This window comes from Bos taurus, chromosome 9 (assembly GCF_002263795.3).
Source record: "Bos taurus isolate L1 Dominette 01449 registration number 42190680 breed Hereford chromosome 9, ARS-UCD2.0, whole genome shotgun sequence".
In the NCBI taxonomy this organism is placed as follows: Eukaryota; Metazoa; Chordata; class Mammalia; order Artiodactyla; family Bovidae; genus Bos; species Bos taurus.
In genome coordinates, this window is record NC_037336.1 from 44,839,793 (window position 1) to 44,865,222 (window position 25,430).

Here is a 25,430-nt window from a genome sequence, read left to right on the forward strand (position 1 = left end):
CGCGCTCGTGCCCGGCCCCCGCCTGCGCCACCGCGCCGCTCCGGAACCGGGCTGCGGTCACTGAGCGCCCGGGTGCAGGGCGGGCACCGGCGCGGGGTAGCCGGGAGCGCGTGAGCCGGGCAACAGGGACTTCGCGCTGGTCGGGGGGGCCCGATGCACTCGGCTGGGAAACTTCTGCGGGCGCGAGGCTGGAGCTCTGCGTGAGACCGGGAAAGGCCAGGTAAGGAGGAGCCGGGGCGCCTCGGCCGCCACCCTTCCGCCGCCGTCTGCACCCTCACACCTTGCGGCACTGGGGCCTCTTGCCGGGTGCGGTTCTCTGTCCTGGCCCCGCTCCTGGAAGGGGATCACGACCTGCAGACCCCCTAGCAGCGCGCTTCGCTGCCTGTGCCCCTGCTTGCACGGCGCTGCCACCTTCCTCCCGCTCTGGCCCTGCTCCGGCCAGCGGCGAGTCCGGGGGTCCGCGCGGGTGCCGCTGGAGGCTGGCCCGCTGGGGTCGGCGCACCGGTCCTAGGCGCTCGGGTCCTCCGCCCACAGAGGTGAATCTTCTTCCTACATCTGCTATTGGACCCACTCTTGCCCCGGGCAGCACCTTGGAGACCCCCCAAAGGTCGGATTTTAGAGGGAGAAAAGCTGCTTCGGGGGCCCTGACAGCCTTCGGTTGGCCTTGGGGAAGTCGGGCAGAGACGAGAAGCTTCCCTGGGCAAAAAGTCTGAGCAGGGCAGGGTGTTCCCGTTGAGTTTGGGACCCAGAAAGCGGCCACATCCAAGGTCACGCTGACCTGTTTACTCTATTTGGGGAATCCCCCTGGGCAAGGGGAAGGGAAGGAAAGAAAGGGAAAGACATTTGAAAACCACTAAACTACCTCCTCACCAAGGTCGGTTACAGAGATATGTATTTTGAGGGTCTGTATTTTAAGAAAAGATTAAAGGCACAGAATCAAATACAGTAATATGGCTATGGCACACACACGAAAACATTTTTAGTCAGGAGACATTTTGCAAAAAGTGGAAAAGTTGTATATGTAAATAAGTGGGAAAGCAGAATTAGAAACCCACTTTTGAACATAAACTAATTTGATTTACTGAACTTCTAGAATGTGACAACCTTCCTTCCTGACTTTTTACTCCAATTCTTGTGGTTAAGTATTTTCAGTTTGCAAGCTTGCACGTTGCAGTTGAGTTTTATGGCAGCCTTAAAAAATTTACTGCTGTCTCTCTGATCATGCTCAAGTTTAGTGGCTATTTTCTTTTCCGTTATTTTTAATACCAGGGACTGTTGCACAAACAACTCCCTGGTGTGACAATACAGGAACTTGGCACTGTTCTTTGTGGCAACTGAAAACCAAACAAGAACTACCTGAAACAAAATATTAGCAAAATAAATACTGGATCTCTTTCCACATTTGCCAAATGAAGAGGTCTGTCTGATCCCACATGATCTTTAAGGTTCTTTCCTTCTCTGGGACACTGGGTTTGTCTTTTGAAGAGTTTGGGATACAAATATTAAGTGAAATCTAGAATAAGATGTTATCTGTTCTACTAAAATTTTATACATATAAGCTGGGAGACATTTGATAATTGAGTTTCTTTAATCTCATCAGTTTCTCAAAATAGCTGAATCATTGTACATCCTGGGCTTCTAAATGATGACAGTCTATGCTATTAAATAAATATGTGTCAGGGGAAACCCAAACCCCATGCTTCTTATCACAAGACTGACTAATAGGGTTGATACACTGGAGCATTCATGTCTGCTTTCTGAAGAGTCCCCAGGAAAGATCAAGAATGGTTATGAAGCATTTGCTGCAGCATATGAGCATAACAACACGTAAGTGACATGACAGGCAAGAAGTTTCAAAACTGCTTTGGAAAATGTCTGTGATATATTTGCAAGCCCGCAAACTGCAACTGAAATTGATTTCTGTAATTATGGGTGTTGGTCAGCTGGGATTATTAGCTATAGAGAATAAGTAAGAATTTACAAAAGTGTATTGAATCATTAATGAGATTTTTTTTTAAAGGAAAAGAGAAAACATTCCTCTCTTTTATCTTAATAGTTAGAGGAAAATATCTTAAAGTGAAAGTTACAACAGGTTATCTTATAAATTAAATAATAACAAAAGTTGCTGACTTAAAACTCCCATAACAACGCTGGACCCTCCTCCAGCTCAGAGAATTGAGGGATCAATTCACACAACTACAAAGTGAGACCTTCTCATTTTGTATTTTTCAACAGAATAACCTCTAGTGACTCTTTCACACATACTGAAATTGGTGGGGGAGGAGGGATTTACGGCCTAGAGAGAAGAGCAAGCAGCTGGGCCTGTGGAAGAACTTTCATCTTTCCAAGCCTCATTTTCCACTCTGAAGAATGCTAATGATACTATTTGAGTGGCAGAGTTGTTGTGACTCCTCAGTGGGTCAGTGTAGACAAGACCCAGTGCGCAGCACATAGTGAGAACATAGCTAATCTCACTTCTCCCTGTCTTCCTTAGTAGGTGGTTGTTTATTGACTGAACAAATTGTAGGATGAACAGTAGGTTACAGTTTTCTGCTTTTGATTTCAAAACTTCCATGTGGCAAAACCTTGATGAGTGCTGAATCTAGGTAATGGGTATATAGATGGGTTATCATACATTATTTTCTCTGTTTTGGAATATGTTTAAAATTATTCATCAGAAAAAAATTAGCATAAAGCTGAAAAACTCATAAGATACATTTCTAGTCTAGCCTAACATTTTTAATTGCAATTATAAAAATTATTCTATATGGACAGGAAAGAAATGCAGTTTTATAGAGGGAGTAGATGGGTGAGGAATGGCACTAGAGGGTAGTCCGTGGTGATCTTTAATTTCTTGTGGAATCTTTTGTTATTTTAAAAAGATCCAAAAATATGACAGTGTTGATATTTGATAATTTTGGTTGTTGGGTTCATGGATATTTCTTCTCTGATATCTTTGTATTTAAAATTTTTCAAATTAACATAAAATCACCTTTTAGTTTTATAAGATTAGAATAAAGGAAGCAAACAATATAGGTATATGCAAAGAAAAAAGTAGTGTCCTGCCATCCAGGAATAACCTTTCTTAGCATTAAGTAAAAAATCACTCCACATGCCCTTGCATTTATACAAATAGAAGAATACAGGCATATTAATATGTAATATGCTACTTGATTACCTGTGACACATACAACATTTTAGGGCTTGTTTGTTGCTTTTGGTCTTGAATTTCTAAGAAACAACTTGGTTGCATTTTGATTTTTAAGACTTTAGTTTGTCTTTTAAAATATAGCATTTATTTAAAAATTCAGTATGCAACAACTGACTTTTAATGAGTTTTAAGTAGCTTATTTGCATATAAAATGTATTTTTAGATTATCTTAGATCTCATAATTTGAAACTGGGCTTAAATGGTGTCAATATTTGAATTTCACTAAAATGCAAGCTCCATGAGGGCAGGGATATGTTGAATTCTTACATATGTTAATTATTAATGTGTTCTTGTCTATTTGAAAGTTGATGATACAGTCAATTATGCTATAATGCTTATTTTGAAAACCAGCATCATTCCAATGCAACTGAAATGTTAGTAACAATTCAAGCATGATGCAAATTTTGTACTAACTTATTCAATGATTTGCTCAGTCAGAAACACCAGCTGAACACATTAAACTGCAACCAGCTAACCAAGCCCTATAGGAATATAACACACACAGACCTCAAACATTACGAGCTACCTTGGTTCACTGAGTGATATCCTGCAAGATTGTGTTTTGTTACTCTTTTGCACTTATGCATTTTTCTATAGAAAAACACTCATTTAATATCCCAAGAATATTTAAGCATCTTGATTCAAAAATGTCAAATAGTGCATTCAAAAGGACAGCTTAAACACTGAAGAGAAGCTTGAGATAATCAAATATTTTGAAAGAAGAGAATGTGCAGTATTTCCTGAGCAGCAGGAGTAAGGGAGTAATCCACACTGAAGATCATGACAGGAAGGAGAACCAGTGAACAATTTTTCTCACAAAGAAAAAGCTCCTGTCCCTATAAACACTCAAAAGGAAATGGAATTCCTTGCAGAAATGCTCCTAGTAGCACCAGGAGTGGCTGGTTTGGTGGTTTCAAACATTGCTGACCCTGGTGTGTGATCCACCTGCTCATTAAGCTCAAAAAAATGACAAAGGAAAGATTATAGCTAATTAGCTAGCACACATGAGCTTATTAGGTGTGTTTGCCAGGAAGGAACATGAAGTAAACATAGAAAAAGTGAATTCATTTGCTGTGTGCAGGACACTTGGAGGAGAACTAAGTGAAGGTGTCTTCCTTGGATGCATATCAAGGAAAGACTCATGCATCTGTGAGTCCAGCTTCTCTTGCATCTTTCATCAGGAATCTCTGGTGAACTTACTGCATGACGTGACTGCAGCTGACTGAAAGTGAATGTTTTCCTGCTCGTGCCTTTAGCCATTTCCAGAACATGGAGAAGTCAAAAGAACTTGAAGCAGAGTATGGGGATTGTTCGTTTAAAGCAGTTAAATGATAAGCTTATGAAGGAGAGGTTTATAGCTGTTTCTTCACATTAAGAATTATAGGGCACTGAGTGACTCAACCTCCTGTCCTTCTGTTGCTCCAAAAATTGTAATTGCTTTTTTTCTTTCAGTTTTACTGAAATACAGCTGACATACAGCACTATATGACTTTAAAATGATCTACATAATAGTCTAATTTCCATCATAAAATGATTATTACTACATTAAGTTTAGTGAAAGTCTATCATCCCATATGGATACAAATTAGAGAAACAGAAAAAATACTTTTCCTTGTGATAAGAGCACTTAGGATTTTTCTTAGAAACTTTCATATATATAACATACAGCAGTGTTAACTATTTTTATCATGTTGCCTTAGTACTTATTTACCGTATAACTGGGAGTTTCTGCCTTTTGACAACCTTCCCCCAACTCCTGCCTCTGATAACCACAAATTTGACTTTTTTTTCTAAGACTTTCTTCATTTTTGAAATATAATTGACCTATGACACTATGTTAGTTTCTGGTGCACAGCATAGTGAGTTGATATTTCTATATATCTCAAAATGACCACCATGATAAGTCTGGTTACCATCTGTCAACATACAAAGATTAATATTATATAATTGTCTTTGTATGGAAACACAAAAGACCCCTGATAACTAAAGCAATCTTGAGAAAGAAAAACAAAGCTGGAGGAATCAACCTTCCTGATTTCAGTCTATACTATAAAGCTACAGTAATCAAGACAGTATGGTACTGGCACAAAAACAAAAGTATATATCAATAGAACAAGATAGAAAGCACAGAGATAAGCTCATGCATCTATGGGCACCTTATCTTTGACAAAGGAGGCAAGAATATACAATAAAGAAAAGATAGCCTCTTCAATAAGTGGTGCTAGGAAAACTGGACAGCTGCATGTAAAAGAATAAAATTAGAACACTTACTAACACCATACACAAAAATAAATTCAAAATGGATTAAAGACCTAAATGTAAGGCCAGAAACTATAAAACTCTTAGAGGGAAACATAGGCAGAACACTCTTTGGCACAGATCTTCTTTGACCCACCTCCTAAAGTAATGAAAATAAAAACTAAATAAATGGGACCTACTTAAAAGTTTTTGCACAGCAAAGGAAACTATAAACAACATGAAAAGACAACCCTCATAATGGGAGAAAACAATAGCAAATGAAATAAAAGACAAAGGATTAATCTCCAAAATATACAACCAGCTCATGCAGCTCAATATCCGAAAAACAAATAACCCAATCAAAAAATTGGCAGAAGATCTAAACAGATATTTCTCTGAAGAAGACATACAGATGGCCAACAAACACATGAAAAGACGCGCCACATCACTCATTATTAGACAAACGCAAATCAAAACTACAATGAGGTATATCACCTCACACCAGTCAGAATTGCCATCATCAAAAAATTTATAAGCAATAAATGTTGGAGAGGGTGGGAAGGAAAGGGAACCCTCTTGCACTTTTGGTGGGAATGTATTAATAAGTTGTTAATACAGCCACTGTGGAGATTCATTAAAAAAAAAAACAAAACAGGAATAAACTACCATTTGACTCAGCAATCCAACTACTGGGCATATACCCTGAGAAAACCATAATTTGAAAAGACACATGTATCCCAGTGTTCACAGCAGCACTATTTACAAAGCCAGGACATGGAAGCAACTTAGATGTCCATCAACAGATGGATGGATAAAGAAGTTAGTGGTACATATATACAATGGAATATTACTTAGCCATAAAAAGAAATGCATTTGAGTCAGTTCTTGTGAGGTGGACAAACCTAGAGCCTAGAAGTAAGTCAGAAAGAGGAAGACCAATACCATATAGTAGCACATATATATGGAATCTAGAAAAATGGTGTTGATGGACCTATTTGCAGGCCAGGAATAGAGACGCAAACATAGAGATCAGACTTGCTGGACATAGTGGGGGAAGGAGAAGGGGGGATGATTTAGAGAGTAATACTGACATATATACACTACCATGTATAAAACAGATAGCTAGTGAGAAGCTTCTGCGTAGCACAGGGAGCTCAGCTTGGTGTTCTGTGATGACCTAGAGGGGTAGGATGGAGGAGTTAGGAGGGAGACTCAGGAGGGAGGTGATATATGTATACTTATGGCTAATTCACATTGTTGGACAGCAGACACCAGCATAACATTATAAAGCAATTATCCTCCAATTTTTAAAAAAGATATTTTATAATTGTCAACTATATTCCCCAGACTGTACATTTTAGACACGATTCATTTATTTTGTAACTGGAAGTTTGTACCTCTCAACCCCACTCACCTATTTCATCCTCCCACCTGAAAATTTGTAATTTCTTAAGAAAACATTTAAATTCACTGAATCTAGGACTGAAGTGAGAAAACAAGAATGCTGTGATTTGCTCCAGTAAGTCCAGATATTTAGATTCAAACTGTACGTGAAGCAGTTAAGTCATGAGGGTTAAGACAGCAGAGCCTTGGCATCCACCTGCCTGAGAGTGAGTCTGGGTTCTATCAATATTGTATCCTTAAGCAACCTAGACTTTAGATTTCTCATCTGTAAAATGGGGAGATAAATTTGCCTACTTCAAAAAGTTGTGAGGATTAAGTGACATAGCATTTTAGGGCTCTTAGACATGTGCCTGGCACATAGTAAGTGTTCAGTAAATATTAGGTGCTGATAGTAACAGCGTTGGTAGTACTACTAGTAGTAATAGTACATGAGGATTAAGAAGATGGCACATAGTTACTTCATTAATTCCCATTGCTCAACTCATCTAAATTTGGTGGAGTCACAATTCAAATTATGTAGCTATTTGTTTTGAGTTTCTATGGGCTTTTTTTTTTTTTTAGTATTATTCTCTGGATGTGTTTGAAACATCAAGTATTTGCCATACATTAATGGCTCAATTTTGCAAAGAATTGATCCAGCTAAATGTTAACCAAGGAAACATGGTATTCCAGGAATTTTGGAGATTGGTATATGAATGACATATGGGCTTCCCTGGTGGCTCAGCGGTAAAGAATTCGCCTGCTAATGCGGGAGACGCAGGTTTGATCCCTGGGTTGGGAAGATCCCCTGGAGAAGAAAGTGGCAGCCCACTCCAGTATTCTTGCCTGGGAAATCCCATGGACAGAGGAGCCTGGCAGGCTACAGTCCATGGGGTCACAAAAGAGTCACACATGACTTAAGCTCTCCAGGCTCCTCTGTCCATGGGATTTCTCAGGCAAGAATACTGGAGTGGGTTGCCATTTCCTTCTCCAGAGGATCTTCCCGACCCAGGGATCAAACCCTGGTTATCTGCATTGCAGGCAGATTCTTTACTATCTCAGCCACCAGGGACCCCAAACAACAACATATGAATGACATAAGCATTCTAGAAGTTGCCCACATGTACAGATGCTTAATAGTGTTGGGGCCACTGGACTCCATGAAAGAAAAACCTATAAAGTGGTACAGTTAATTTAAATATAATTCCCAGGGCCACTTATCCTGTCTTGTTTTCCAGATATGATTAAAGACCTGTTATTACTTGATTTTCCTAATAGAAATCTCACGAGGATTGTCTTCTTCTCCATAGACCTGTATTCCAAGTCCATCGTAAAATGTAGTTATTACCTTAGTGAAAAGCCTCAGTTATAGTGGATATTCATAAGTGTGTATATTCATTTTCTATTGCTTTGTAACAAATTACCACAAACTTAGTGGCTTAAAACAATACAAATTTACTATCTCACAGTTTTTGTGAGTCAGAAGTCTAGGCATAGCTAGAATGGATCCTCAGCTCAGGGTTTCACAAGCTTGCAATTCAGGTTATCAACTAGACTGCACTCCTCATTTGAAGTCTAGGATCCTCTCCCAAAATTTCCAGGTAATTGGCAGAATTCAGCTCCTTGTGGTTGAAGGACTGAGGTCCCCATTATTCTGGTAACTTTTGGTTGGGTACTTCTTTCAGTTCACAGAGACTGCCTGCAGTTCCTTGCCTAGTGGCCCCCACAGGCAGTTCACAGCATGGTGTTGCTTTTTTCTAGGCTAGTAAGAATATGTTTGTCTAATTTCCAGTCCTATAGTGAGTCTTACATGGCTTAACATAATCACAGACATGACTATTTTAGCCCCATTGGCCAGAACATGTTACCTAATCAAGGTACCCTCTATGCCATGCCTTTCACATGGGAATGCCATTCAATGGGAAGACTCAAGGAAAGGGGATTACAGGACCTGTGTATGAGCAGGGTAGGAATGTTAGAATTCTCCCTACCACCATAGGTGATAAAGTGAGAAACCAAACATGGCTAGAAATAATCAAATGTGGCTTTAGCTGAGACAAGAGAATCAGAGAAGCCTGGCATAGCTTGTGGGCAGGTTCTCTAATTTCCTTGAGTCTCAAGTGAAGCCAAGCTTTCATTGGTATAAAAAGTCAAAGGCATATTCCAGCCCGGGAGCCTAGTGGTGCATGAAGAGACAGGTATTATGTGAAAACCCCCCAAAGCTTGTGTGGATCTTCTGGAATCTAGAAGGCCACAATCCAATCTCCAGCATAAAATTTATGAGACTGTCTACCTGAGATCAGAAGATGAAATGAGAAAATGAGACCATGTAATATAATTGCTTAAGAAAGTAGGATTCTTCCTAAGGCAAAAGAAAAAAGTACCGTTTTCCTTGGTAGAATAAAGGAGCCAAGAGCTTAGTGGGGTTGGCCATCTCTATAGGCAGAAGCCAGATGGTGACACATCGATGCCTTGGATAACATCTGACTGACTGTAGCATATGAACACTGTAGCCAAAATCATTTACATTTACATCAACTCTCTGCTCTTAATCTTAGATAATTCTTCCATATTTATACATTTATATACTATACATATGCACTGTTTGTACAGCATCATGCCAAGTCTTGGCATGATGAAGAAATTAATTTCTTCTTTCCTTGAGAGGATCTAGACTAGCACTGTCCAAGAGAAATATAATGCAACCATATACATAATTTAAAATTCTCTAGTAGCACATTAACAAATAAGAAATGGGTGAAATTAACTTTAATAATATGTTTAATTTAACCCAGTATTTCCAAAACATTATCATTTCAGCACATAACCAATAAAGAAATTATTAATGATGTATTCCTAATCTTTGTACTGTCTCTGAAATCCATTGAGACCAACGCATCTTACTTCAGACCAGTTACATTTTAGGGGCTCAGTGGTTACGTGTGGCTGATGGCTCCTGCAGTGGCCAGCACAACCCTAGGATTCTAAGGCTTCTGGTCATGGGCATTTAACTTCAATTCTCATTTCTCTTTGTACTCACTTTCTAGATAATTTCATCAGCTCCAATCCTTATTCAGTGTTGTCCTGTGTAATTTAGGACAACTGTTAACTATACCTCCATCCCGCACCTTATCTTCTGCTGTGAACTCTGTTGCTAGACCAGGTGCATCAGGTTAAACATGACTCAAAGCGAGTCCCCTGCCCCCAAACTTCCTCTGATTTCTTTCCAAGCTTCAGGATCTCTTATAACTCCAAAGTGTCTTCATCCCTTCTCTGTTCTTCTGTCTCAGCAGAGACACGTCTTCCTTTCATTTCTTCTTCATGGTTAATATAATACATGCTTTTCTTTCTTTCTTTGTCCAACACCTAACCCATTGATTCAGGTATCGGTCATATCTCACTTGGGCTTCCTGGCTATTAACCTGCTTGTTCCAAAACTATATTCTAAACATTGTTTTTCTACCTGAACACTATTTATATCATATATATATATATAAATGACCAATTAATAAAGCCAATATTTAAAAATATACACACTATCTACATGAGATTCTTTAAAATATTACTTAAATATGTACCCCAACTGAAAGAATAAACAAATTATGATGCTTTAAAAAGGAAAACAGAGGTTTCCCTACTGGTCTAGTGGTTAAGACTCTGAGCTCCTGATGCAGGGGGCCTGGATTTGATCCCTGGTCAGGGAACTAGAACCCACATGCTGCAAATATAGATTTCACATGCCTCAACTAAAAAAGATCCCGCATGCCACAACTAAGACCCGGTACAGCCAAATAAATACATACCTTAAAAAAAATTAAACAGAAAATACATATTATGTTCAATATAATATACAGTGGAAGCCATGTAGACAGATAGTAAAGGCCATAAAAATTCAGAGCCTAGAAAGTGCACTTCAGCCACCGTGTTAAGGAAAGGCTGATGCAGAACATGCACAAACCTTGAGCCCCCTCAGAGATGAGTGTGAGGAAGAAAATGCCTCCTGACCTGAGCAAGCATGGTAGTGAGAAACACAAGAGAAAATGTGCCTTTCCAGCCCCTGAAAAAGAAGGATTAAAATCCAGATCCTTTACTCTATAGAATGTTCTAGTGTCTCTTACCCCATCCCCCTAAAAGTTCTTAACCCTGGTTGCACAACAAAATCAATGGGAAGTCTGTGGAAAAATGCCAGTGCCTGGGTCCCCCTACAGTCCGTAAATAATTAAACAATTTCCAGAGCAGGGCCCCAGTCACAAACCTGGTGTGAAGATGTGCCTGTATATGTATGGCTGAGTTCCCTTTGCTGTTCATCTGAAACTATCAAAACATTGTTAATCAGCTATACCCCAATACAAAATAAAAAGTTAAAAAAAAATCAACTGAGAATCCGGTAGGAACCTGAAACGTCTTGAAGTTGTCTGAAGATTCTTCAATCACTATGTCAAGCGACACAGATATTTCTCTTTATTCATATGATGAAGATCAGGGATCTAAACTTATCCGAAAAGCTAGAGAGGCACCATTTGTCCCCATGGGAATGGCATGTTTTGCAGCAATTGTCGCATATGGATTATATAGATTGAAGAGCAGGGGACATACTAAAATGTCTGTTCACCTGATCCACATGCGTGTGGCAGCCCAAGGCTTTGTTGTTGGAGCAATGACTCTTGGTATGGGCTATTCCCTGTATCAAGAATTCTGGGGGAAACCTAAACCTTAGAAGAGGAGATGCTGTCTTGGTCGTCTTGGTGGTGCTTGCTATAGTTAGACATCTCATATTGAGGTTATATGTTTATGCTGAAAATAAATTGTTTGGGTCAGACAAGAACATGGTAATTTGAAAATTGGCCTCCTTTCTTGCAGGCTTGATTTGCCTGGTGACCAAGTTACTGGTGACTAGTTCACTAGCTAGGTCATTCAGGGGAGTCAGACCAGCACAAAAGAAACATGTCACTTTTAAATACACTTGATAGTGGTACCTATCCACCTTCTTAAACTCTTCTGTTGAAATTAGTTCTAAAGAAGACAACATGCCAATCCTGAAAATGCTCCCAGTTGCTGCAGAATATCATATGCTTTTGATGTAATGTAGGAATCCTATTTACCCCAGTTAATTTAACTTTCTGACAGCCTTGTGGACTGAGTACTGTTTTATGGGCTGGTTGGCTCTTGAGGAACCCTTTCAGAACAGTGCATGGAATACACCATTACAAACCTCCCTGGAAGTCTGTGTGTGTTTTTAAACCAACACTAAAAAGCTGGTAACAGAGCCACTTTGAAGTAGTATTTATTTTAGAATCATAGTTATAAACATGAGAGTAACTTAACTTGTGGATCCCTTTTAGCTCTTTAGTAATTGCAGAATTATATTTTGCTGCTGTTAAATTAGAATAATTTTAAATTATTTTGAAACATGTATTTTAAGTGCTAATGTAAAGGTAAATGAAAAAACACTTTTAAAATGTGTGCAGTATGTTTATTTTCTCCAAAAGTATCATCAACTAAATAAAATCCCTATAATGGAAGTCATTGATGAGCAAGCTGGTTTGGTCAGACATTATACAAACTTTGGTATATCACAAAATGCTTTGTTGTACTTGTGAAATTCTCGTCTAACCTGAATTTACATTCCATGGTGATAACATGGTAAATGTAGTGTTATTAAAGTAAATGAACACATCAAAAAAAAAAATCAACTGAGAGCCTATTAGAAAGGCATCTGTCTGGGTCCCTCCCTGGCTCAGTTATTCTGGGGTGGGGCCAGGGAAGGGGCATTTTAACAGGTCCCTGGGTGATTCCGATTGTTACTGGCTTCCAGAGACTGGTTTCTTTACTCAAGGATAGGTTAGTTCTGGGTGGTCAGGACACAACATAGGGAAGAATAAGACAGATCACTCCTGCAGAAATAAGTAAGTTTAGAATTTAGAACATAAGGATGGTTTGTCTTCTATTGAAATCCTCTGAAGAAAGCTTTTAAAATCTATATCTTCAAATGGCTCAGCTCTGTAGCAAACAAGCAACAAGTACAGCAATGCCATTTCTCTGTTATTTAAAAATCTGCTCAATAAAATAAAAAAAAAAAAAAACTGAATCAAAAAATGGGCAGAAGACCTAAACAGACATTTCTTCAAAGATGAGCTGGCCATACAGATGGCCAACAAACACATAAAAAGATGCTCAATATCTTTAATTATTAGAGAAATGCAAATCAAAACTACAATGAAATATCAATTCACACCTGTCCAAATGGCCAACATCACAAAATCTACAAACAATAAATGCTGGAGAGGGTATAGAGAAAAGGGAACGTTCTTGCACTGTTGATAAAAATGTATCAATAAACTGGTAGAACCACTATGGAGAACAGTATGGAGGTTTCTTAAAAACGAAAAACAGAACTTCCATGTGATCCAACAATTCTACTACTGGGAATATACCCAGAAAAAACTTTAATTCAAAGAAACATGCACCCCAATGTTCATTGCAGCACTATTTACAATAGCCAGGATATGGAAACAACCTAAATGTCCATCAACAGAGGAATGGATAAAGATGTGGTACGTATATACAATGGAATACTATTCAGCCATAAAAAGGAATGAAACTGGGTCATTTGCAGATACATGGATGGGCCTAGAGACTGTCATACAGAGTGAAGTAAGTCAGAATGAGAAAAACTATTAACACATATATGTGGAATCTGTAGTTACAAAGCAGAAATAGAGATACAGATGCAGAAAACAAATGTATAGACCCCAAGGGAGGGAAGGGGTGCAATGAATTGGGAGATTGGGATTGACATATATACACTACTGTGTATAAAATAGATTACTAATGAGACCCTACTGTATAGCACAAGGAACTCTACCCAGTGCTCTATGGTGATCTAAATGGGAAAGAAATCCAGAAAAAGAGGAACTATATGTATACATATAGCTGATTCCTCTTCCTGATACTGGGAAAAATTGAAGGCAGAGGAGAAGAGGGTTTCAGAGGATGAGATGGCTGGATGGCATCACCAATGCAATGAACATGAACTGGGGCAAGCTTCAGGAGATGGTGAGGGACAGGAAGGCCTGGTGTGCTGCAGTCCATGGGGTCGCAAAGAGTTGGACATGACTGGGCAACTGAACAACAATATAGCTGATTCACTTTGCTATACAGAAGAAACTAACACAACATTGTAAAACAACTGTACTCCAATAAAAATTAAAAAATAACAAGATAAGTGCTCCCAAAAGACTGAGAAATTAAAAGAATAAAATCTGCTAAGAATTTTTAATATAGATTTTCTCATTTGGATGTTCCAGTACCCTTTAAAGTAGACACAATAGGTGACATTACCTCTGCTTTACTGATGAATAAATATGTCTAAGTTCGTCTAAGTAGCAAGGAGGAAACGAAAGTCTACATTTTCTAAATCCTGGTACTGTGGAAGCAGAATGATATGGTTTAGACAGTGAGTTTCAGAGTCAGACAGACCTGGATGGAATCTTAGTTCCAATATGAACAGTGTGGTGACCTTGTACAATTTACTTGCCTTCTCTGAGTTTCAATCTTCTCATCTGTGGGATGGAGATAATAGTACCTTCCTCATGGGGTTGTTGTGCAGATTAAATAATTTTTTAAATGTCTGGTACATAGTTGCTGAGTAAGTATACATACTTAAAGGTTTAAGTAGAGAAAATGATCTTCTCCATATGTAACACATACCAAAGCTGGGATATGATTCCAATTAATAAGGATAATATTGATAGAATTTTGATCTTCTAGGTTGCCTAGCAACCACAACTAACATAATACCACAAGCTACCAGAGTTGTTTTAATGAAATCAGGAATTCAGCTGCTCTTAAGGAACTGAACATTGTAAGAAGACAGAAGGATTCTCCTATGAATTTGGAGTTGTGCCGGACATCTTAAACAACCCCTCAGTCAAGAAATCCTCCACTTCTGTTCCCCTAGGCGACATCTGTTAGAACATCTGTTGTCCTGGATAGAGTGAGGATGGAAAAGAGAGGACTTGTTCCTCTGTATCAGTGTGTTCAATCCACATTCCCTTAGTGCCAAGGGTCTGAAATACAAAAACATTTGTCTTTGCCCTTTAATAATTTTGGAATCAAGAAGAGGAAATGAGTCAGTGTTGAACAGTAAAACAGAAGATTATTTCATGAGTGGCTTTCTATGTCTATGTCCCTGGTGGTATTCTAAGCATAATGAACTGAACTGGACAAGCAGATAGAGCCTGTCTCAAATATCCACTGTTAGGATTATTATTTTCCTGGCAAACCGTCCTGGCAGATTATTCAACTGGTCTCCCAACACATTAAATCAGATCTGCAGCCTTGAAAGACACACTGCCTGCTGGGACGAGCATGAAGCTGAGCGGAAGAGGACTTGAACTTCCAGCTTTGTGACTTACTGTGACTTCTACCTGAAGCAAGTTACTTAACCTGCCTTGGGCTCCACCTTTCTCATTTGTAAGCTGAGCATGACGGTTTAGATACTGCCTCGCTCGTGGCAGTAAGTGTGATGCTGTGAGATAATAAATGTACACGTTCTGAACCCGTAACTGCCATTTCAAGTTAATCTTCATCACTGTGCCACCCAATTTATATCACATTTAGTTGAGCATTCTTGTGTCCGCCTTTACATGTCCTTATTCCTTTGAACTCAGGCTCTGACGATGTAAAGAGTAAAAAGGGGAAGTATGTTTATTTGCACTTTGTCTCCATCGTTTGTATCCCCATGTGTTAACTTCTTTTGCAGGGAAGATCAACTACGTAAGAAATCCATTGTGCTCCTTTGGCATTCCAGCATTTATTTACCGCAAAACATGACTTCAGGCCCACAGGCTTTGACACAGGCAGCTGGTTGATGAGTCGTGTTCAGCATTCATACAGGGCTGCTGGCACATGGCAGAGGAACACTCGGGCTTGTCACCTGCCCCTGTCAGTTCTTCTTCTAATAAAGTACATCTGTTTTGGTGACTGAATAAAAACACACCAAGTGGAGAAAGCCTGGGTGTGGAGCAATCTAATCAGGGCAAGTCAGCACTCTTTGTTGAGTGATACAGGATCAAGGGTAGGAAGGTGGTTTGGTGGCAGCTTACTGAAACAGAAGCTGACTGGAAAGGGCCAGAAACAAAGTTCCTCATATAATTATAAGGGGTCACACTCCAGGAATGCAGGTGGCCCAGTATATTATTCCCCAAGTCAAGAGTTTAAGGGGTAAGATTCCAATAAACTCTGAATTACCACAAACATAATGCTAAATTTCACATTAGCATCATTTTAGCAATTTGTTGAGGATTTTACATTTCCAGGAGGTTCAAATCCAAGTTCAGAGCTCCACTGGTAGTGCTTTTTAATATTGCTTTTGTGGCTATTTGCTTGGCATCTTGAGGCATTAACTTAAAATACTTGAGTTTTAAAAGTAAAACAGCAGGGAGACTGACATTTGCGGTCTGCATGTCACACTTCTCAACTACTCATTGTATTTTTAAAAAATGTTTCTTTGTTGTGAATATGCAGTGATATATGACTTTGGGTTTTGTTTAAAGAAGAGAAGGGAAACATGTTCAGAGTGTCAGTCGGCCTTGAGTCTCACCCCTCACAGAGGGATGGGTGGAGTGATAATTAGAGGGATGCAGAATGTTTGCATTTAAAAGCAGCATAAGTAGAAATAATACGGTTGTAAGTTATAGTTCTGTGTTATTTTTTCTTGTTTTAATGATTCACCTGGTGATGTTCTTAAAGTCATTCCTTGCTGAGAAGAGAATCACTATCCAGGATGAAAAACCAGGAACTTGAGCAGTATCAGCTTCTTTATTTTCATCTCTAGTTCTGTTGGTAGTAAAATGCTGGTCCTTTTTTTATTTCAGCTAAGTCATTTTCACCTCTGTAGGTACTTTTTTTCTATAAGACTAGATCTATGTTATTTGGTATTTTATTACCAGGTGTTCTGGAAAAAATCTATCTCAAAAACAATATAGCACACAAGTTCAAGGTTCTTGAATGTTATCTTGGTTTCAAAAAAATCAATCCAATGAATGCTTCATATTGAAACCATTCATTGTTAAGAAACTTGGTGATAAATGATATCTATCCTACAACTCTGTCATCATAGTTAAATCTCTCCTGAATGAGATCACATATTAGCATTTTTACCATATGGCTGAAAGGGTAGAGAATATATGTGCAGAGGAACTAGTCACTAACATTTTTGACCATCTGGCAAATAAATGTGTAAGTTGCAGGAACTGTAATATTATTTATTTAGTTATATAGATGCAACCGTTAGCCTGAAAGAGCCTCTAATACAGTAAAGGAGAACTGAATTTATATTTCTCAAATAATTTTGATCTAATTAAACATTTTCACAGTCTACCATGTACTCTTAAAACCTGACTCCTAATGGTGTGTTTCTTACATTTATTGATTAGGGCTCCTTACGGTGACTATTTTAAAATCTCTCTCACGAGAGACCTCATGATTGGATCTGGCATGCAGGCTTACATGCTGAAGTTCTGCTCTGCCATCAACCACTGTGTGGCCTAGGATAAATTAGTCTCTCTGAGCCTCAAATTCTTCATTTGTAAAGAGTGAATAACATATTGTCAAACAACATCTCTAAAAGGGTGGGCCATGGAAGACGTGAATTGATGCATCAGAATCATGTGGGGAGCTTGTTCAAAGTACCAACACTGAGGCCCCACACTTAGAGATTTCTGACTCAGTATATCTGGAAACAGTCTATAAATCTGCATTTTTAGTCACTATCATGAAAGATTCTGAGGTGCACTGAATTACTGTTATAGAAACCAGCTGATTATAGCACTTAGCTTTCTTGAAAAATACATAGTTAGCTAATTGTAACAAATACTAAAATTTCTGTAAATTATTTATAATTAAGCCTAACTTGAAAATATGCATTTTTTCTATCCTAGAAATGTAATACTTTCAGTATTTGTATTGAATATATTTTAACTTCATAGAAAGTAGGATGTCAACTTGAATAAGTAAAATGCTGGTGATTCATTAAATACACTTCTCAATTCTGTTTAATTAGAATCCTGTTTTTATTTCTTACATAGGCAACAACAACATATTTGTCAGCTAGAACTCAATGAGAAGCCCAGATGAACTTAAGGATGCTAGCATGGGATTCTTAGTTTTTCAAGATCCACAAACACCAAACCCATAATCACCCGAGCTCCAGTGTCTGGGCTTTCTCTGGTTTTGTGAAGACTCAACTCTGATGATGGAAAAGCAAAGGACTTAATTATTTGCTTTGATATTATTTAATATCAACTGAAAAGTGAACCAGACAGTACTACGGCCATGGAAGGAAATTCAAGTTTATGGAAGAACCTAATCGATGAACACCCTGTCTGCACCATCTGGAAGCAGGAGGCTGAAGGAGCCATCTATCATCTAGCCAGCATTTTATTTGTAGTAGGTTTCATGGGTGGCAGTGGATTCTTCGGGCTCCTTTACGTCTTCAGTCTGCTGGGATTGGGTTTTCTCTGTTCTGCTGTCTGGGCCTGGGTGGATGTCTGTGCAGCCGACATGTTTTCCTGGAATTTTATACTGTTTGTCATCTGCTTCATACGGTTTGTTCACATTGCCTATCAAGTTCACAGCATAACCTTTGCCCGAGAATTTCAGCTGTTGTACAGCTCCCTCTTCCAGCCTCTGGGGACCTCTTTGCCTGACTTCAGAACTATTGCTATGAGCTCAGAAGTGGTTACTCTGGAAAAGGAGCACTGTTACGCCATGCAGGGGAAAACCTCCATCGACAAACTCTCCCTGCTTGTCTCAGGAAGGTTTGCACCCTTGGCACTTGTGTGTCTTTCTGCTTTCTTACTTACTAACTTTTGTTTCTTTTCTTCCTATCTCAACATAGCATAGTCCTCAGCAGCATTTAGTACTCTGAGGCATGAGAAAACCCTTGACGCATGAGTCGTTTACATAGGCATTTAGAATACATGGTACCATTTACTTGAAGGAGGATATAATTTAGTCTTAATATTTCTTTGTAGAAATCAAAGGTATGAATTGGTTTGTCTGGATATGCTATTTGTTTCCAAACTAATCACTTAGAGTCAAGAAAAAGATGATGCCAGTTTGAATGAATAGAATACTTATAGTTATTTAGCATACAAAGTATTTGAAACTTTCTATTAGGGCATTCTTTTAAGTAATAGAGAACATTTAAATTTTATAATGATCACTTTTTTTTTCAGTAATTTCTAGCAAATGCCCACTTGCTCAAAGGGGAAGTGTACTACATATAAATTTTGAAAAAAAAGTTTGGGGGAGAAATAGGAATGTGATTATTCATGTTTTTTAAAAGGTTAAATAGTTTACAGAGGTATTTCCAGTGGTACGTCTTTATGTTCTTCAGAGTTCTACTTAATTTAAAATCTGACTGAGTGCATTTAAACTTGTAATTGTAATATATTATACACACCTAAATGGGCACATATTAATTGATGAATTTTCTGATGAATTTCACCCACTGTTCCAGAATCCTAACTATGGGAGGAACAGCAGTACATAAATTTTACAGGAGATTTTTGTCACTTATTATAATGTATGAATTTAATATTTTGCCCTTCAAGATTTTAAAAGCCAAAAGAATCATCAGAGATCAGAAATAGTGTTCCCTGCCCTTGTCACCAATTTAATTCTTTCTCCTTCCCTCCTGACTGATGTCCTTTGTGTCTGGGTAGGATCAGAGTGACAGTTGATGGCGAATTTCTGCATTACATTTTCCCCTTCCAGTTCCTGGATTCTCCTGAATGGGACTCACTGAAACCCACAGAGGAAGGCACTTTTCAGGTAAGGGATAACTGGACCACACTGGGAACACTGCCTCTTTCAACCAGATAAACGCTGCCTGTTTAAAAACAGGCAAACAAGCAAACAGAGCAGCAGATGACATAGGAGTAATTTATACTTAACTTTGGAATGTACTTGGTAGCATGCATGTCTTCCCCATTCTGCTTGAGTCTTACTGATTAATGTCACTTTATAGGTCCAGCAACAAGGAGAAGATTGGGTATCCCATAGGACAGAAAGAAGTCTGTGATAAATATTCTTAAATTTTCCTTTGCTTAACTGAGTACATGGGAATTAAAATATAATTAACTGATATTTGACTCTAAACACTGCCACCTGTCACAGTTTAGAAAAACACCAAGAATGAAAATCTGTCCTTATGACAAAATAAGTGATTTTTAAAATTCAAAATGTGATGAATTTCAGTTGTTTTCTAGCAACAAAATGCTAAACAAAATGTCATTACTATGCTGCCATATCTGGTAGTATTAAAAGATAATCCTTTCAGTAGGTTCTATTATGGCATTTGTTTTCCTCTGGTTAATTCATATAACATACATGTGTGTTTTATATATATAGAATCATACACATATGTGGATTAGGTTAATTATATTCAGTACTACAGGAAATGGATTAGGGTTAAATGTCCACAGTCTTCAGGACAGACATGGAAATATTTCCCCAACATTAGCCAACTTTATTACTTTTTAATATCAAGTAGCTCTCACTTTAATAAAATGTAAAATATAGATATCTAAATTTAGAAACAGATGAACTGGAGATGGGCACAACACTGTGATTATTCATGTTATAAATTACATACATAGTAATAAATTTTGTACTTTTGCTATGTTTTATGATATACTGTGGGTTTTAACATTAAAATCAGCATGAGAAATTCATTTAAAATTTGGGGCCAAGAAAAAGGGCAGGCCATTTCTTGCTTCCTAACCTCTGTTTATGTGTGGTCTTATGTTTTTTTAGGTAACCCTCACAGCAGAAACTGATTGTCGATATGTGTCTTGGAGGAGAAAGAAATTATACTTGCTCTTGGCTCAGCATCGTTATATCTCCCGCCTGTTTTCGGTTTTAATTGGCAGTGACATTGCAGATAAACTCTATGCCTTGAATGACAGGGTGTACATAGGAAAAAGATACCATTATGATATTCGGTTACCCAACTTCCTTCAAATGTCAAGTCCTGAAATGTCCAAGTCATCCCTGACAGAACATTTTCAGAATTCCAGACGATATTGTGATAAATGACATCGAAGTCTCAAGTTTTATAATTATAAAAGACTCTCTTCATCATTCCCCAAATGAAATAGCAAAATATAGCAAACTGAGCTCACTAATATTTTTATAAATCCAACTCAGAGGCAAGATGCCATTGCCAGCTGTTTTATTCACCTTAACTTGTACATTGTGAATAAATTTTACAATTTTTTTTTTCTGTATTTCTCATTGGAATATATGGAGGGGGGTGAAAAAACTGTGGGCACTTTTGTCCTTTTCTGTACCAGAACCGGGAGAGTGAAATTTTGCATTCTCAAGTATGTCCTCAGATTTAGGGAAATCTGCTGCTGTGCCCTACTGAGTTAGGTGCCACTTCTCAAGAAGCAGCCAGTAAGTACTCTCAGCAGGCGAGTGGGTAGCTACCTCCACATCAGTGCTGCCAGAATTTTGCTTCAACCTCTGATGAAAGCAACATGTGTTACTGTGGGGTAGGCAGCAATTATTTATTTTAAATGTGAAGTTATTTAACATGAGTAGAAAGGGGAAGAAATGTTTGCATCTCTTGAGATGATAGTATGGCAATCTTAGAGACTGTTTTATTACTACAAATAATTTATCAGCTTAATCATGACTAACATATATTAAACAGAGGCATTTCATGAAAAGCTGCATACTAATTACTGAGTAAAAAGAATACTTGTGAATCAATAGTAAAAATGTAGCACAGGATCTCAATTTTACATGTTTGGTTCTAAGGGCAAGAGGTGTGGTCTGACTGGATGGTGAGGGACTCCTAATGAAAGCTTTACCCACCACCAGGGGCAGGCAGGTGGTCAAACTTCTAGCCATTCCTTCAGCTCTGTAAAGAGACAGATCTGATCCCTATCTGGAAAATTGGTTCTCTGGAGCTCACATGCAAGCCGTGTTCTTTGGTAGAGACATACAGCATCCTACAGCTAGCAAGTATATCCTGAGTACCTACTGTGGACTTCCCTGGTAGCTCAGATGGTAAAGAATCTGCTCCCAGTGCAGCAGACCCAGGTTTGATCCCTGGATTGGGAAGATCCCTAGAGAAGGGAGTGGCAACCCACTCCAGTATTCTTGCCTGGAAAATGGACAGGAGAGCCTGGTGGGCTACAGTCCATGGTATCGCAAAGAGTTGGACACCACTGAGCAACTAACACACTGTTGCTCCAGGTGCTGACCTGGACACTAGGAATATTTCAGGTAACAGAGATCCTATCACTCACAGAGCTCACATTCTGGAGGTGAAGGAGACAGAAAATAAATCAGAAACACCTAGAGACAGAAAGAAACAGTACTGTAGAGAAAGATAAACCAGAGAAGGTGGTTGGGATGGGGCACTGCAATTTTAACAGTAGTCAAGGAAGGCCCGAGAGAGAAAGGTGATGTTTGAGCAAAGACCTGAAGGAGGCAAACAAATGATGCATGCGGCTATTTGGGGAAACAGCAGTCTGGGCCGAAGGAAAGCACATGAGGTCTTTAGGCAAGAGCAGGAGCAGCTAGGAGGCCGGTGTGGCTAGAGCAGAAGGACTGCAAGGGAGAGGGCACAGAGGTCAATCGTGGGGCCTAATTAATTCATGGTAAGAACTTTGACTTTTACGAGAGAATGACCAGAAGCCACTGGAGAGTTTTAAATAGAAGAGTGATGTGATCTGCCCTATATTTTAATAGAATCACCTTGGTCAGTCTGCTGAGAATAGGCTGGAGGAGTCAGGACTGGTCGTGGAAGGGGAGATCAGGGTTCAGTGAGAGATGCTTATTAGACTGAAGCAGAGATAGCTGGAGGAGTCTAGAGTTCCAGAGAAAGGTCTGGGCTGGAGATAAAGATCTGGGGGTATTTCACGTGTGTGTGTTAATCACTCAGTCGTGTCTGACTCTTTGTGACCTTATGGTCTGTCCATGGAATTCTCTAGGCAAGAATACGGGGGTGGGTTGCCATTTCCTTCTCCGGGGGATCTTCCAGACCCAGGGATTGAACCAGAGTCTCTTGCACTGCAGGCAGATTTTTTACCATCTGAGCTACCAGGGATTAGCTGTTTATTTGTTTTTTTTTTTTTTCACATGTAGATGATATTTAAAACCATGGGACTAGATGAGATGGTCAAGGGAGTGAACATAGGTTCAGAAGAAGAAAAGGTCTGGGGACTTTTCCTTGGGCCTCTCCATTGTTAAGAGGATGGGGTAGCAGAGGAAGAGTTGGCAAAGGATTCAAGAAGCAGCAGCTGGTGAGGAAGGAAGAAAACCAAGAGTGTGCAGTCCTGGATGTCAAGAGAAGAAAAGTGTTTCAAGGAGAAGGGAGTGGTGGACTGCCTCAAAGGTAGCGACAATCAGGTAATAGGAAGTCTGAGAATAAACACCTGGGTTGAGAAGCATGGAGGCCACCGATGAAGCTGACAGGAGCAGTTTCAGTGGAGTAAACTGGGGACAAAAGCTTGACTGATGCAGGCTGAGAGAAAATGAGAGGCACGAAATTGGAAGAGCAAGTATAATAATGCTTACCAAGTTTTGATGTAAAGGGAAAGAGAAATAGATGGTAGCCTGAGCTGGAAGTGGGGTCAAGAAAAGAGGATGTTCTTATTGTATATATTTTTAATTGAGAAAAACAACGGGACTTCCCTGATGGTACAGTTGATAGGAATGTGCCTGCCAATACAGGGGACACGGGTTCAATTCCTGGTCCAGGAAGATTCCACACACCTTGGAGCGACTAAGCCGGTGTGCCACAACTACTGAGCCCAAGCACCCTAGAGCCTGTGCTCCACAACAAGAGAAGGCGCTGTAACGAGAAGTCCGCGCTGCGTAACTCAAGAATAGCCTATGCTCCCAGCAACCACACAGAGCCCACACAGCAACAAAGACCGAGCATGACCTAAATAAATAAATGAGCAAATTTAAAAGAAGAAAGAAAAATAAGGGCATATTAGTATGAGGGTGGGGATGATCCAGAAGAGAAGGGTGAACTGCTGGGGTGACGACCTTGAGCAGATGAGTCAAAGTCAATCAAGCACAGACAATCATTAGTTAAGGTGAGAAGGCACAGTATATAGGAGTGTTGTTGCTCACAAATGAGAGATGTGATGGGAGCATATGAAAGTTCTCTCACAATTCTGTGTTCTCAGTGAGCAAGGAAGCAAAGTCACGGGGAGGAGGGGTAAGAAGTAGTGGGGTTGAGTAAAGTACATGATTTTCTCTGTATGTGCACCTGCCGTAAATGGGACAATATGATAGTCTGAACGAGTCTGGATGAGCTATTAAGCTTGGCGTGAACTAAATGGATAGTCAGGTGGTTCCTCTGTCTCCCAGCTACACACAGGCAGTGCTTACGAGCAGACACAATGGCACATGTCTGCCTGGTGCCACTGAAGGCCTTCAGGAAGCACCCACTAGCTTGTCAGCAGGCTTCACGATGGCTCTGGGAGAAATTCTTCTCTTTGTGCCTATAAGACTGCACGGTATTAAATATTAACATACAGAGTACCCCAACGAGCAGTCACACCGTAAGTTACTACCAGCTAATGGAACGACAGGGGTTAATTATCAGATAGCTTTCTAACCATGAAAGTCAACTGAGAACAAAGCCAGGCAGAGATGAGATAGACTTCTGGCTCAAATCATGTGGCAGAGGGAGGAAAAGAATTCCTAGTCAAGTTTTCCAGAAATGAAATCAATTTTAGATGAGGAAGAAGGAGTACAAACGTAACAGGCTGAACCTAAGAGATGCTATCAGACCTCTTCATCTTCACACTTGGGTTAGCCTGGCACCATCCCTCGGTATTAACAGATCGGCTATTACTCAATACCTTGGTTGCACCCAGCTTTTCTCACTTAAAAAATAAAAAACCCTATAGTGACCTCCAGGGATCCACTCTGTATGTTTGCTTTGAAGTGTCTAGCAAACAGCACTTTACCATCTCTAAATATTCTAATCAACCCAGATGGAAAGAAGAAAGCAGTGATATACTGGAAGTGTATCCTGGAAGTGCAATATCACAGTGCATTTAAATTTAATCTCTATTAAAAACTAGGCTCAATTTAATCTCAGTCTAATTGTTTCCAGCCCTAAATTCCTTTGATTCATTTATTGTTGGTAATAGAGCAGTAAGATAAGGAACCAGCTGCTTTCTTGTGTTAAAAATGCTTTGTGCAGGGCACTCAAAGTCGGTGCTATGGGACAACCCAGAGGGATAGGGTGAGAAGGGAGGTAGGGGGCTGTTCAGGGTTGGGGGGGACACATGTATATCTATGGTTGACTCATGTTGATGTATGGTAGAAACCATCACAATATTGTAAAGTAATTATCCTCCAATTAAAATAATTTTAAAAATTCACAATTTAAAAAAACTCCAAAAAACAAACAAAAATGCTTTGTGGCTTTGTACACAAAATATGTATATGCAAAAATAAGTGGAGCACCTTGTTCACAAAGAATAAAGAATTTCACGATTAAGACAGTACAGCATTTATACCAAGTGTGGAGCTTTCATAGCCTCGGGCTCTC

At 39.3% G+C, this 25,430-nt stretch overlaps 2 protein-coding genes across 4 annotated transcripts; both read left to right on the forward strand.

The window, feature by feature from the left end:
• Positions 1-59: 59 nt before the first annotated feature.
• Positions 60-21,119, forward strand: POPDC3 (popeye domain containing 3). 3 transcript variants are annotated; one of them, XM_005210837.4, is made up of 4 exons: positions 60-220; positions 17,923-18,654; positions 19,564-19,672; positions 20,657-21,119. In XM_005210837.4, the coding sequence occupies exons 2-4, from the start codon at positions 18,170-18,172 to the stop codon at positions 20,936-20,938; spliced, it is 876 nt and encodes a 291-aa protein (XP_005210894.1). In that variant the 5' UTR covers positions 60-220; positions 17,923-18,169; the 3' UTR covers positions 20,939-21,119. The 3 variants fall into 3 exon arrangements, with proteins under 3 accessions (XP_005210894.1, XP_010806767.1, NP_001178258.1); XM_010808465.4 differs by having other exon boundaries at positions 156-1,827; NM_001191329.1 differs by lacking the exon at positions 60-220 and having other exon boundaries at positions 18,170-18,654; positions 20,657-20,938.
• Positions 7,839-14,381, forward strand: LOC132346108 (HIG1 domain family member 1A, mitochondrial-like). The gene has a single exon (XM_059889867.1). It carries the CDS (start codon positions 11,268-11,270, stop codon positions 11,547-11,549), a length of 282 nt encoding a protein of 93 aa, XP_059745850.1. The 5' UTR covers positions 7,839-11,267; the 3' UTR covers positions 11,550-14,381.
• Positions 21,120-25,430: the final 4,311 nt, after the last annotated feature.

Excerpts from the sequence above, each read along its gene's own strand:
- POPDC3 (XM_005210837.4), top strand. The coding sequence starts at position 18,170 with ATGGAAGGAAATTCAAGTTTATGGAAGAACCTAATCGATGAACACCCT. Across the intron at positions 18,655-19,563 it reads TCCCTGCTTGTCTCAGGAAG|GATCAGAGTGACAGTTGATG; the intron begins GTTTGCACCCTT and ends GTGTCTGGGTAG. Across the intron at positions 19,673-20,656 it reads CAGAGGAAGGCACTTTTCAG|GTAACCCTCACAGCAGAAAC; the intron begins GTAAGGGATAAC and ends ATGTTTTTTTAG.
- LOC132346108 (XM_059889867.1), top strand. The coding sequence starts at position 11,268 with ATGTCAAGCGACACAGATATTTCTCTTTATTCATATGATGAAGATCAG.